General features: G+C 36.9%; 1 protein-coding gene across 1 annotated transcript in view; it reads left to right on the top strand.

Moving 5' to 3' along the window:
* abtb2a (ankyrin repeat and BTB (POZ) domain containing 2a) overlaps positions 1-13,682 on the top strand; it is a 41,043-nt gene extending 27,361 nt beyond the window's left edge. Inside the window, exons 5-18 of the mRNA XM_022665246.2 lie at positions 861-1,013; positions 2,369-2,534; positions 3,311-3,400; positions 3,637-3,738; positions 3,818-3,914; positions 5,878-6,013; positions 6,736-6,989; positions 8,152-8,330; positions 8,764-8,869; positions 9,480-9,582; positions 9,677-9,767; positions 9,972-10,040; positions 10,795-10,908; positions 11,465-13,682. Coding sequence (XP_022520967.2) covers positions 861-1,013; positions 2,369-2,534; positions 3,311-3,400; positions 3,637-3,738; positions 3,818-3,914; positions 5,878-6,013; positions 6,736-6,989; positions 8,152-8,330; positions 8,764-8,869; positions 9,480-9,582; positions 9,677-9,767; positions 9,972-10,040; positions 10,795-10,908; positions 11,465-11,668 — 1,864 coding nt within the window. The 3' untranslated portion in view covers positions 11,669-13,682. The remainder of the gene's footprint in view (positions 1-860; positions 1,014-2,368; positions 2,535-3,310; positions 3,401-3,636; positions 3,739-3,817; positions 3,915-5,877; positions 6,014-6,735; positions 6,990-8,151; positions 8,331-8,763; positions 8,870-9,479; positions 9,583-9,676; positions 9,768-9,971; positions 10,041-10,794; positions 10,909-11,464) is intronic.
* The last annotated feature ends 98 nt before the right edge of the window (positions 13,683-13,780 follow it).

The raw sequence follows: 13,780 nt of genomic DNA, 5'->3' as shown, positions 1-13,780 counted from the left end.
TAGAATGTCGCTTCACCGCGTCATAATTCATTTGCATAAAGTTGAGAAAAAATCATCTCCGTGTCGCTTGTCGCCTCTCGCGTGTCGCGGCGACAAATCGCGCCCTGCCATAGGAAATGAATGGTCGCCTGTCGCTTTGTCGCTTTCCAGTGTGAACGCAGGGTTAGGAGTCTTCTAAGTCTGTAGTCCTGTATACTTTGTCCTTATTTTACCCTGTTCTTTAATGCTCAGAATCACACAGGATAGAAAGCCACTGAACAGCTATTATTTCGATGTGTGTTTTGCTGGTATGAGTGGATCAGGTAGTGCAGCAGTGCTGCTGGAGGTTTTCAAACTGGACTAAAAAGTACATCGGGGCTATAGAAAAACTAGAGTATGACAACACAGTTGAGAAATATCCTCCGCTCTTTGCTTACGCCCACTGGTTCTCTGGCCTGCACTAGCGGGATTGCGACCTCTGCTGTTCAAACAATGAAACTACATAAGATTTCTTAAACAGAGCATGGAATCGTTAAACCCCTAGTGGACTGTTAGTGGACTTAAAACTCTAGTATTACTGTTGCATCTGTTCCATTTGTTCCAGCACAACACACTCCTAACACCTCATACACCACCATCATCCTAATCAGTGCTAATCACTGCAATGATAAGGATAACCACCTGCCACCCAAGTAATAATAGCTGCTGCTCTGTGGTGGTCCATCCTGTAGGATCCTGGCACCACATGAATGCAACATTTAAGTCTTTTTTTTTTTTTTTAGTTTTCTTCTTTCTACTAATCACACATGATAAAATTAAGGGTATTCAGTCATTATTCAGCAATTTCTCTTTTTTTTTTTTTTTTACTGTTTTCCCCTTAGGCCCTTTCCCCTCCTGCCCCCGCTGATGGAGTGGATGCGGGTGGCGATGGTTCATGCCGAGCACCGGCGCAGTTTGCTGGTGGATAGTGATGATGTGAGGCAGACAGCTAGACTTCTGCTGCCCGGACTGGACTGTGAACCCAGACAGCTGAAGTAAGAAAACCTGCTACTAGTCTGTCTGATGGTGGAAGATACAGTACCAGTCAAAAGTTTAAACCTTAATTTCAGTTTTCATTAGTATTAACCTACAGTACAGAACATTTTAAAATAGTCATCCAAACTATGAAGAAAAACAGAATTATTCACTAAACAAAAAAGTGTTAAGTAAACCAGTATGTTTTATATTTTAGATTCTTCAAAGTAGCTCCTCTTGTTTAGATGATGAGTTTTGAACATCTGCTGGATTTTCTCAGTCAGCTTTATGAGGTAGAATCACCGGGAGTTCAGGCTTTCAGTTAACAGCTGTGCTGAACTCATCAAGAGTTAATTACTTGAATTCTTGTCTCTTAATGTGTTTGAGAGCATCAGTTAAAGTAAAGTAGTGAAGAGGTAGAGTTGGTCATATTCTTCACTGTAAACTAAGAAATGAAGGTCAGGCAATCCGAAACATTTTAAGAATTTAGAAAATTTTGAAAAAGTAGTCGCCACAAAGATCATCAAAAACAATACAGTGATGAAACTGGCACCCATTAGGACTGCTCCAGGAAAGGAAGAGCAAAAGTTTCCTCTGTTGTACAGGATAAGCTCATCAGAGTTACCAGCCTCAGATACTACAAGTTAACAAACAGCTCCTCAGATAAGAGCATCTAAATACTTCTTCAGAGTATTTTGGTTTGTTTAACACTGTTTTTAAGTTACTACATGATCCATTATGTGTTCTTTCATAGTCTGTTGGATCACTTCACTATTCATTTACTATATAGGAAAAATATAAACATTGAATAAGAAGGTGTGTCCAAATTTTTGACTGGTACCGTATGTGTATTAACACTATCCTGTACACCATGCAAATAAAAAAAAAAAAAAAATTTGTGTGATCATATTATATGGTGGTGATTGGTCTAGCGATGCATTAAAATAAAACATTTTCGATTAAACCAAAACCAGAGAAAATTAAAGAAAAAATACTCAAATATTTTTTTTTGTTTATCTTCCTTTTTAAACAAAAGTAGTAAAACATATTTTGCATAAATAAATAAAAATATAAGTTGAAATTTGTGAGCCTGTTACCGCCATTTAAACAATCCTATGTTTGAGGAACACTGCAGTAGGTCATTTAAAGTCATTGTTCAGTGTAAATGATTCAGTCTGTAATGAAAGTGCAACTTTCTTCCTTATATTGTTATGGAGAAAAATATAAAGAAATATTTTGTGCATCCCTAGAATGGACCAATAAAGTAATTAAATATTTCATTAATGTACTATAAAGTTGCTTGTTTTTACGGTATCAAGCTTAGGAAGCAGCTTTATCTGCCTTTTAAACATCTCTGTATCTTTCTGCTCCTCAGGCCAGACTGCTGTTTCAGCTCCTTTAAGCGTTTGGACTCGAAGGCTGCAACTGATAAGTTTAACCTGGACCTGGGCTTTCGTATGCTGAACTGTGGACGCACTGATCTCATTGGTCAGGCTATTCAAGTCCTGGGCCCTGATGGGGTTAACACTATGGATGACCAGGTGAGAGTCACTCCCAATAGTTCTTCTCTTTTAGGAAAGGGGTGGGGCCAGGTTTTTAAAAGTAGGGATGCACTAGAGCTGTGTGTTGGCAACAACCTGGCAATACGATATGCATCACGATTCGATGTACTGCGATATCCTAGGCAGTAAGTTCTATTGCGATTTTTGTTTTTTGCTTGTTTTAGGAAAACTGTAATAGTATTAAAAAAAAAAAAAAACATATGGATATAATCTAAGCGGAAAAAGTTTACTTTGTAAAGAATTAGAGCAGTGGGAGCTCTGTCCTAACAGATCCTGTAACGTTCAATATCATGCCACTTTTTCAACAGTTTTAAACACTTTAACAGAAAGTAAAAGAAAATGCTTCTCCAACATCAAAACAAACAAAAAAATATATATTTTACTTAATTATTATTACTATTTTAAGGAATCCTGCTGACACTTTCGTTATTCGTTGATAAAAGCATTTTTTATTTGTTTAGATTAAGCAAAACTGCATAATCACTCCGCTTAGGAATGAGGTGGGGAGATTGTAAAATGAACAACAGAAGTGAGTGAGGGGTTTAGAGGTGGAATAGTAAGGTAACATATGTAGTGAAACCCACATCACCATGTTCTTAAAATGTTTTTTGGTCAGTAAATTTAGATTTTCAGACCTTTTTTTTTTTTTCTTGTGTTTGAACATAGCAGTACTTTGAGAGGATTCCTGACTCTGCAGTGCAGTGTAAATATACAGTATATAATAATGTCTTGTGTGTATGTGTTTGTGGATTTAGGGAATGACTCCTCTGATGTATGCGTGCTCTACGGGCGATGAAGCGCTGGTGCATATGCTCATTCATGCAGGGGCCAACCTGGATTTAGCGGTAAGGACTGTCTAATTATATTCAGGCTACATCACAGTCTGTTTAAAGCTAACATCTTCAGAATGTTAATAGTTTTAGTAGACATGGATGATGTTTTCCCAAGTAATAATTGCAATAAATGGTGTTTTGTGCAGAATATGGTAGTTTCATAGTAATGCTAATGTTGTACGATAAATGTATAGTGTAACTATAACTATATTTTTAGCCCCATAGTTTATTTGTTCTCTATACTGTAGGTTCCTACCTGCTCTCCAAAGTACCCCTCTGTTCACCCTGACAGTCGCCACTGGGTGGCCCTCACATTTGCTGTGCTGTTTGGACACCTATCGGTGGTCCAGGTGAGTTGTACATTCGTTGTACACTTATTAAACAATGCTTTACAATACATGTGGTTAAGTATGGATCATTATTTTTCAGCTGCTGCTGGACATGGGGGCAGATGTGGAGGGACGAGCATTGAAAACTGGGCACCAGGGATCAGCTGAAACCCCTTTACAACTGGCATCAGCTGCAGGTAGACATTAATCATTTTTACATGTTATTCCACTAATAGGCTTTGTTTGGGAATATAATATAATCTAGATCTACAACTAGCTTTGACTTGCTGTTCAGAAATACCTGATACACTATATGTTAGGGGTGTGCCATATCGTATCGTACGCAATAATATCGCCAACATTTTTGAATATCGAGAACAAGATTATACCCTGTAATATGGTGCCATATCACCCACCCCTAATTATCACATTAGGGTACCACTTTTTTAACTGTTGTATTTTTTGACTATCTCAGTGTCGCAATATTAGTTTAGGGCCATATCACCCACCCCTAATATATGTATTAGGTCACCTTTTCTTTCAATATTTCTTCTGAATTTATAAGTATTAAAGTATTAACAAAAAAATGCTTTTGTTGTCCAGAAAAAAGAAAAAAAACATTGTATTCAGTGATGAAATGCAGCAGTCGTGGTCGCAGCTTCAAAGTAAATAATAAAAAACGTAGCTCAATTATGTATCTTTTAGAGATGGGACCGATCCGATACAATATCGGTATCGGGGTCGATATTGACGTAATCTGACGAATCGGATATCGGGCGGGCGCTGCCGATCCACTTACCGATTCATATTCCAGTCCAAAGCTTGAGCTGAACAATAAACCCGCTATAACGTTAACACAAAACGCATCCCTGATCAGGATTCCAGTTTAACAGTTTACCCTGAACCCCCAGCAGCTTCAGTCTGCGGCTGACTGAGTAACTTTAGCTGTTTATCTACAAAAAAAGTCCATTATCTGGAGAGTTTTCACTTTGGAAACGCTGTACAGCAGAACGGTACACGTAAAGTCAGCATCTGAGAGGTAAACAGATTAACACCAGCAGTCTGTTAGCCTAGCTAGCACTGAACTGACAGCAGCTGCATTCCGGTGTTGTGAAGGTATTATAACTACAGACTGGCGTAAACTATATTCATAATCCACATATCCTATAAAACCACAGCATCTACAAACACTAACCAGCACAAACACACCCATCTGTTATTAAAAAACAGTCATTAATTTAGTTCGGAAATACAGTTAGCATTGCCACTTAGCCGTTAGCCATCTCCATTAAGATCTGCAGTCTGTTAGCCTAGCTAGCCAAATTATTCCGGCATTGTGAATGTAATAAATAACTATCTTAAGTGAAGTGAAGTGAACTACAGCCATAATCCACATCTAATATCAAACCACAGATCCTACCAACCCTAACCAGCACTAAGAAATCAATCTGTTATTAAAAAACAGTGATTAATTTAGCTCGGAAATACAGTTAGCATCGCCAGTTAGCCGTTAGCTATTGCAGCTAATCCTTTATGCTACCTGTCAAAATAAGTCTCCTGCACAACCGTTGCAAAAAATGCCCTGAATTTAATGTTTAACGTATTTAATATTTTACTTTATTTAAATTTAATAAAAAAATCAAACATTTTATTTGAAAGGAAACTATTGTGTAATTGCATATGAAGTGTGTCAAATAAATGACTTTTGAATGCATTTACATTAAATGCACCTGTGGATACTCTTAAAAGGGCTGTGTGGTCTGTTTCAGCCTCATTATTTAACCTTAATCATAGTACTATTAATAAACTAAAAGTATCGGTATTTGTATCGGTATCGGCAATCTTATATCAGTTTTATATCGGTATCGGATCGGAGCTGAAAAAATTGTATCGTCCCATCACTAGTATCTTTACAGTAAGCTGCAGTAAATGCTCAGTGATGAGCTCAGCTAAAGTGTTAATTCATTCATAGCTCATGAGATTGTGGTTGGGATAAAAGCGAAACTTAATGTGAAGTGTGAACCATTGCTCTGCCGTGCATGTGTATTACTTACAATGCGTGGTACATTTGAGCAAATAGTGTATACACAAATATAAACAATGTTGTCTGTTGCCTACTCTTAATGGTGTGTGTGTGTGTGTGTGTGTGTGCGTGTTTAGGGAACTATGAGATGGTCAGTCTGCTGCTGTCTCGTGGAGCTGACCCCATGTTTCGATTGCCCAGTGGGAGCACTCTGACGTCATTGCTGTACGAGGACAAGAACTGTTTCAGTCACGCTGCAGCACACGGACACAGGTAGGGTAACACGTCACATGGTATTTGTCCAAGTAAAAGTGACCAAGTTTTTATTACCGAGACATAACCGAGTCACATCACCAACTGTCTGAACATTTATTTAATTGATCTTCTAGCCAATAGGTATGGTGAAGAATAGAATAGAAAATCAAACATGGGAAAAAAATTGTTAGTCTTTGTTCTGTTTGACTTGACGTCAAGGTGTTTAAAAGCTGGGAGACATTTAAATGTAAAAATCTGCTGATATTTTGTGACCTGTTACCTGTTTGGTGTCTAGACACTTTAAGGAACTTTTACATGATGGGTTGCGTGTAGAGTCGTTGACTCATTGAGTGACTTGGTTCAGGAATCGAGTGCAAATTGGAAGGAACGATTCAGAACATCGTATTATGCGTCCATGTGTTGATATAAGGCTCTGAGATGGTGTAAATAAACACGGCCATAGGTAAACTCAGAGACGACACAGAGCTCTCCTCAGACACTGGATTGTACTTCAGAACTGAAAACTGAGAAGTAAAGCAGTAAACCAGCCACAGAAACTTACTGTAAGTGAAAGTCCGAGAAATTATTATTGAGTGTTTTATACGGTGGACCAATCACTGATCCGAAATGGAGAGTGATGACGTTGTAGTTTTTGTAGTTTTATTATTATTAATATTAATTTACAGGCTGAATCAGTAATAATAGCGATGAATGCTAAGTGTTTGAGTTCTCTCCTGCAGGAACGTGCTGAGGAAGTTACTGAGTCAGCCCCACAGGCTGCAGGAGGACGTTCTGTCTCTAGAGGAGATTCTGGCTGAGGGGGTGGAGGGGGAGCTGAAGGAGAAGGTGAAGAATTCGTCCTTTTCCCTCTCCTCCCCCAGCGGAGGCGCCGTCCCCTACCTGTCCAAGGCCCAGAGCCGAGCCCTGCAGGAGGCCATGCTGCACAGCGCTGAGCACGGATACCTGGATGTGACCATGGAGCTCCGAGCGCTCGGTATGATGGACAAATCTGCCCTTAATCATTCAATTAGTAATCAGTTAATTTAGCCCTTCCAGATAAAAACCATGTATTGACCATTTGTCAATTTGTCTCTCCGTTTATATCTCTGCCTGTCTTATCTATCTCTCTATATATGTATCTCTATAACTTTCTTTCAATCTCTTACCATCTGTATATCTGTTATCGATCTATCTCTCTATATATGTATCTATATAGATCACTATATCTCTCTTTACCCATCTTTCTGTCTCTCTGTATAACCCTTGCATAAGTGGGTGATAATTATGTATCAACAAATAAATGGTTACTACATTACTATATGGCTAAGAGGGGGAAAAAAAATGAGACCTAAAAATGATTTTTAAAAAAAATTTTTTTTATTATTTTACCAAATTGAAAACCTCTGGAATATAATCAAATGGAAGATGGATGAACTGAACTGCTTGAATTTTTGCACCAGGAGTGACAATGTTATCCAAAAGCAGTGTGTAAGACTGGTGGAGAACATGCCAAGATACATGAAAACCAGGGCTTTTCCACCAGATATTAAAACCTGTAAATAGCAAAATCAGAAAAACTGATTCAGAAACCGAAGTGGTCTTTTTTTTTTTTTTTTTTTCCAGAGTTGTATATACTGTGTGAAGGAGTAGAGTATGTGCATCATCCATTATAACATTTCATAGTTTGCTAAACTATGCTAACTAACAGTAAATTGGTGCATTTAAAATCATAAGAGGCTTGGACCTGTTTTCTGTGTTAAGCTGCTTTGAGACTTTTGTTGTAAAAAGCGCTATATAGATAAATTTGCTGGATAATAAACTTGTAAACCTGCTGGGTGAAGAGGCAGATACAGGATCATTTTATGGTCCAAAATATAATAAACCAAAATAACAGAAATGGCATAATCATTTGTGTGAGAAGACACTGTTTCAGACTTTTCCCAAAAGTCAATTTTGATCCACTTATGGAGGAGTGTAGTGTTCAGTCACTCGTGCATCTAAGGGTAAATAAAATAAAAAGTGCTTTATTAAGAGATCTTTATTTATTAATGCACTTATAGAAAAGAACTCCCCTAAAAATAACTTAAATAACCATTTTGTCCCTAAATGTAATTAATGTTTTCTGATCTAATGTTTTGTATGTTTGTGTGTTTCAGGTGTTCCCTGGAAGCTGCATGTGTGGCTGGAATCTGTCCGCACTGCTCAGCTCCAGTCCAGGACTGAGGTGACGCTCTCACTGCTGAGAGATTTCACCTCCATGTGGCAGCAGAAGCTCTGTGAGGATCTCATCTCAGATGGCCTGCCGCTGCTGTTCTCCATGCTGAGAAGCACCAAGGTAAAAACTTCTTCTACAGCGTACTCAACGCATAGCCGCGTATTCTACACTAGTATTGCATGCTATACGTATTGAGGAAAGGGTAACAAGTGAAGTCACAGGCCACGCCCACACAGATTTCCATGATGTACTGCACTGTTCTAGTAAGAAAATACTGGCTAACTCTCTGCTGAAAACAGATGACCGTGCATGAACTCTGCATGTTTTCTTAATATTGGATGACACACCCTGATCGTTTTATAATTTACTACTGGAAAGTATAATTCCTATTTTTCCTTTTAGTTGTGTCCCATGTTTCTTGTAATTAACGATAGTAAATCTAAACTTTCGATTAGACTTAATTTACCATTAAGATTTCCTGTCAGTTTATAATGTATATTAGTAGACTGAAATCTGCTGTAGACTAGAACTAACTATGTCCATGTTCCCCCAGAATAACGAGATCCGTGAGCTGCTGGGGATCATAATCAGCCACTGTTTTGGCTCCACTGCGCTGCCGCCCATCCCAGCTGCCCGGGACGTTCCTACAGCTCAACTGGGTAATGCTTCTTTATTTTATCAGCATTTTACCTGCTAAATCAGGTTTTAAGCTACATCTAAACTTTACAGACAAAATTATTGGGACATCAAAATAAAGGGTATTAGTCTTTACTGTCCAGAGAAATCTTCTTACCAGATTTTGGAGTGTTTATTATGTCCCTCAATTAACCCCTCTGGTCCATTTCTGGCATGATGGTAATAGGCCTTTTTATTTTTAAGAGTTTGGCATTTTTATTGATATTTGCTACATAAATTAGTGGGCAATTCTTCCATCTAAAGCCTAGTTAAATACTGAGTTCAGTACACTTTAAAGACGTGTGAAATATTTTATTTTTATTTTTTTTTTAAACCAGTAGTCGATCTCTGGTTCTACTGAATTCTGTGATCTGGGTTTCTCTTGAAGCGAACTCTAATATGGTCGTTTCCATAGCAGGTGTGAAAGCTATCTGCTCCCTGTGCTGCATGTGTGGTTACGGGATTGGTGAATTTTATGATGTGCCATGTCCACATAAAGCATTACTTCCCTGTTCATCAGTATATCTGTGATAGAACAATCTGACCATTTGTTTTCAAAATACTTATCCGAATAAATATTGTTCTTCTCAACAGATGCCCATTTCCTAAATAACAAAGACATGTCTGATGTGACGTTCCTGGTGGAAGGACAGCCGTTCTACGCCCACAAAGTTCTCCTGATGTCTGCATCTCAGAGGTGAGCTACTGGAACAAACATGATTATAACATCTGGTATTGACCGAGTTATAGAGTCTGACATGTCTTTTCTGTTTCTCTTTATTCCAACCAAGGTTTAAAGACCTGCTCAGCATCTGCAGATCCAACGGGACGACGGGCCACAATGTGATTGAAATCACGGACATTAAGCTCAGCACCTTTCAGGTGATTTCATAATTTAATGTATGCTGTAATTTTTTTACTGCTCAGTGTTGATTCTATATGTGATGTTAGCATTTTTTGTTTTGATGTAACGTGACATTGAGTATTCTGAAAAGCGCTATAAAAATATTTAAATGTAGCATTTATTATTAAATAATGAGCATACTGTATTTGTACAAATATATAAATCTGTGTCTTTTGTTTCAGATGTTGATGGCTCATCTCTACGGTGGAGTGTCGGGGTCTTCAGAAGTGTCTCTCGCAGATATACTAGAGGTAAGAAGATAGTGAATCAAGTGTATCACACTATTCACCCATAAATGTGCGAACTGATATTTAGACAGTAGTGATTAAGGGCGTTTTTGCACCTTAAAGTCCGGATCAGAGTGTGCATAAAAGTTTTTGTCCGTTACATTGTGTATATACAGTAGTTGATCTGGTTAGTTTTCGTTTCACACTGCAGTTTAGTGACAAAACAAAACAAAAAAAACCTTTACTACATCCTGTCATCAGCCACGAGGGTGAGGCTTCATAATCAGTAATTGCTTTTTTTGCTTAAATTTGCCAGGTGTTGTGCTGAATTCTAGCTGTCATTTGTCCTTTAGCAGAATGAGTGTATTATTTTTGTTTATAAATAAGTGTTTATCTGCTGTTACTGAACAGAAATGAATTCCCAGGCTAAACATTAGTGTTCATACTGTAGCAAGATTTACAACACCAGTTCTTTATTTCTCTAAAGACTGACTCAGTTTCCTGTAAGTGGTATTAACCATCAAGGGAAGTGTTTCACACTGGAGAAGAATTGGACCATGGTTCAGTAGATCTGGATGAAGAACACCCCTTTAGATCAGAGCAAATTTTAGTGGGTCACGCCCCCCCCCCTTTCATACCTGATGCTTTGGTTCAGACCCAATGATAATGAAGTGTTATCTATTAAAATTTGTGAGTTAGGTTGAACATTGGTCAAAATTTAAACAACTATTTTGCAAGACAATAATAAACATATCAATATAATGTTTTCTGTTTTCAGCTCCTGCCAGTGGCTCACTCCTTCCAGCTCAACGCTCTGAAGAGACACTGTGAAGTTCAGCTTGCAGAAAAGACGACCATCCAGAACGCGGTCCACATCTACCACACAGCCAAGGTGAGTTTAATGTGATGAAATTTGAGGTCTTCAGGTTGGTTCCAACAACAGTAATAATGCTTGTGATAAAAAGTGACAGACTGCGTTCACGCAGCAGGTAAATGTGGTTCAAATCTGATTTGGAGTTGGAACGTAGATACAGATTGTATTATTTGGTGCTAGATCATGTTTTACATACATCATGTTAAGGCCAAAAATCAGATTTGAGTCACTTCAGCCCTTTAATTGAATGCACTCACAAAGAACAAATACATTTTAAATATGTGCAAGTATATTTAAGGTTTTGTATTAAGGTGGCTGAAGACTAGAAGTTATAAAGGCTGTGTAGGAAAGTTTGATATAGCTTTTATCTATACTTTTGTTTACACATTGTTTAAAGGTAGTGTTTTGGCTGTTACAACTTTAGAAAATTTTAGATTCTAAAAATAAATTGTCAAAGGTGAACAGTCTGAAAATCCAATTTCATAAAAAAAAAAAAAATCTGAATTTATTAATTACAAGCCCTATTATTGGCCTAACTCATATCTGACTGTTCTGTTTGTTCTCTGATGGTCAGGTGAGTGAGGCAGTGGAGCTGGCTGGGTTCTGTGAAGGATTCTTCCTGCAGAATCTGCCCCGGATGCTGCTGCAGAAAGAGTTTGAGGTGCTGCTGTTGGGGTCGGAGGTCGGTTTGGTCCAGGAGGAGTCGGACACTCTGGAGGTTCTTCAGGCGGCGCTCTGTGTGAGGCTACGTTATCTTTGTGGATCATTTACAGGGTGAAGGTAGTGGAGAACTTTACTAAGACTGGATGGAAGATGTTGCCTTGCCCAGCCCAGCCCATAGAACACGCAGGAGAGGCAGTTAGGCAGAGATCTTAATGTGTAGAGAGAGGTCAGTTTAATGTTTATCGGTTAGTCTTTATAAATAAAAAGTTTTTGAGGCTAAATCTGAAATTAAAATGGAAACACATTACATTTTTGTATTTGGTGTAGTAAAGAAAATGTGTAGGTTGTTAAATAACCTGTTAGAGCCCAGATCTATTTCTAAATATTGAATCAGAAATTTGTAACAATTTGATAAATGAGATCAAAACCTTTAACGTAGCATTTTGTTCTAGTAATCTAGAACTAGATATATGGACGATAAAACATTTTATAAGTGTTTTAAACTAATTAAACAGATTTAGAAGCTAAAATACAGACTTTTTAAAAAGATTAGTTTAGCTTTAGTTCCAGCCCTAACCCAAAAGCTCTCCTTCATTCTGTTAATACTATCCGATGAAATAAATGAGTAAAGGACCAAGTTATGTAATTAACTTACCACATCTTTTAAAGTTCCTGTGACACACATCACTTTGGGCTCTTTTTGGGTTAATAAACAATTTCTAAAATAAAATATTTCTTTACAACACCAGATGGACAAACTTTGTATTTCTGAATTTAGCTTTAAGTGGTTAAAAGATTTAACTGATAAAATGTACAATGCTTTGTTGGGTAAAGGCTGTATATTAAGAGGATCTGTTATTTGTAAGAGTGAGCTGCCCTCTAGTGGCCAAAATACGAACTACAGCACTAGTATTTTCTCCAAATAGGAGCAGAAATGTGAATAACATTAATTGTGAATTTTTTGATTCTTTGTTTTATATTAGATTGTATATAGTTTGGTTCTTATTTTCAGCTAAAACAAGTGCTTCCTTTTTTATTTTAAGTGTAAATACCTTAATAATGCTGATGTTGGTACCATTTTCGTGATGCTAAAATATTTGCTTTTTTTTGTAACCTAATTAATGTTATTCTGGGGTGTTTTATTTCCTATGTAAATCAGGGGTTCTTAACCTTTTTAGGGTGTTAAATGCCGTTTTGTTTTTTTAATGATTGAAAACAAAAACAAAAACCTTTTAAGTTGTCACCTTCCTAAAATAATCAACGGTTTGTCATTTTTAGATAAAATTGACTTTTGCCAAGAGATAATCTAAACAAATACTTAGATATAGGGCTTTAAAATATTAGAAAATAATTGCAATTATGTTTAAATACAGGAATTTTACCAAATTTCACTGGAGTAAAACAAATGGTTATTGGGATATTTTTGATAATCTGGAAAATTGTACATTTGCAATATAGATGGTAGCCCTAATTTGATTATACCCTTGAAGATAATTGTCTATGTAATTTATTATTCCTTATTAAAATAATATAGGTAATTGTAATTAATAAAAATATTACCTCTTGCTTAGCTTATTTTATAGTTGTTTAGTCTTGAGTTTTATTGATAAGTTTGTGATTCTTATTTTATTTATTTTTTTAAATAAATAGCCATAACTGTCTTGGTAAAAAGCTGTTGCCATGTGGGTCAGCCAGACCTCTTCCTGTACCAGTTTCTATGTTCATTTTGTGCGTTTACTGATTATTTTAGGAAGGTGTCGATACATTAGACAATCTTTACTAAACTTAATTTTTATAAAATTTGACCAAGAGCAAAGTATAATGCTCATATGTTTGAGAAATAACTTAAAATGGCATTTTTCCAAAGATTAATCACTACGTCACTTTTTTTTGGATGTCTGGTATTTTTGCTACGGTCACTGCTTGGTCAAATAAAACAATCTAAAAGTTAGGTTTAGTAAAATAAAAGTAAAGTTCAGACAAAAACTATTACAAACGCAGCAGAGCATCACTTTCACGCCCTCAGGTTAAGAACTCATGATCTAAATGTATGTAAGCATTACGATGCCACGATGTAATTAATGTAATAATCTGTAAGCAATATTAAGTCAATAAAAATGTGAATTGTATTTATTTGATGTATTTGTCTGACTCGTGTACCGACAAAGAATCTGATCTTATTAAAGGAGATAGAGATGCTGTGGATTGTTTGTGATACTAACCAGTA

This window comes from Astyanax mexicanus, chromosome 23 (assembly GCF_023375975.1).
Source record: "Astyanax mexicanus isolate ESR-SI-001 chromosome 23, AstMex3_surface, whole genome shotgun sequence".
NCBI lineage: Eukaryota > Metazoa > Chordata > Actinopteri > Characiformes > Acestrorhamphidae > Astyanax > Astyanax mexicanus.
The sequence above is the reverse complement of the archived record's forward strand: the minus strand, read 5'-3'. Positions and strand labels throughout refer to the sequence as shown.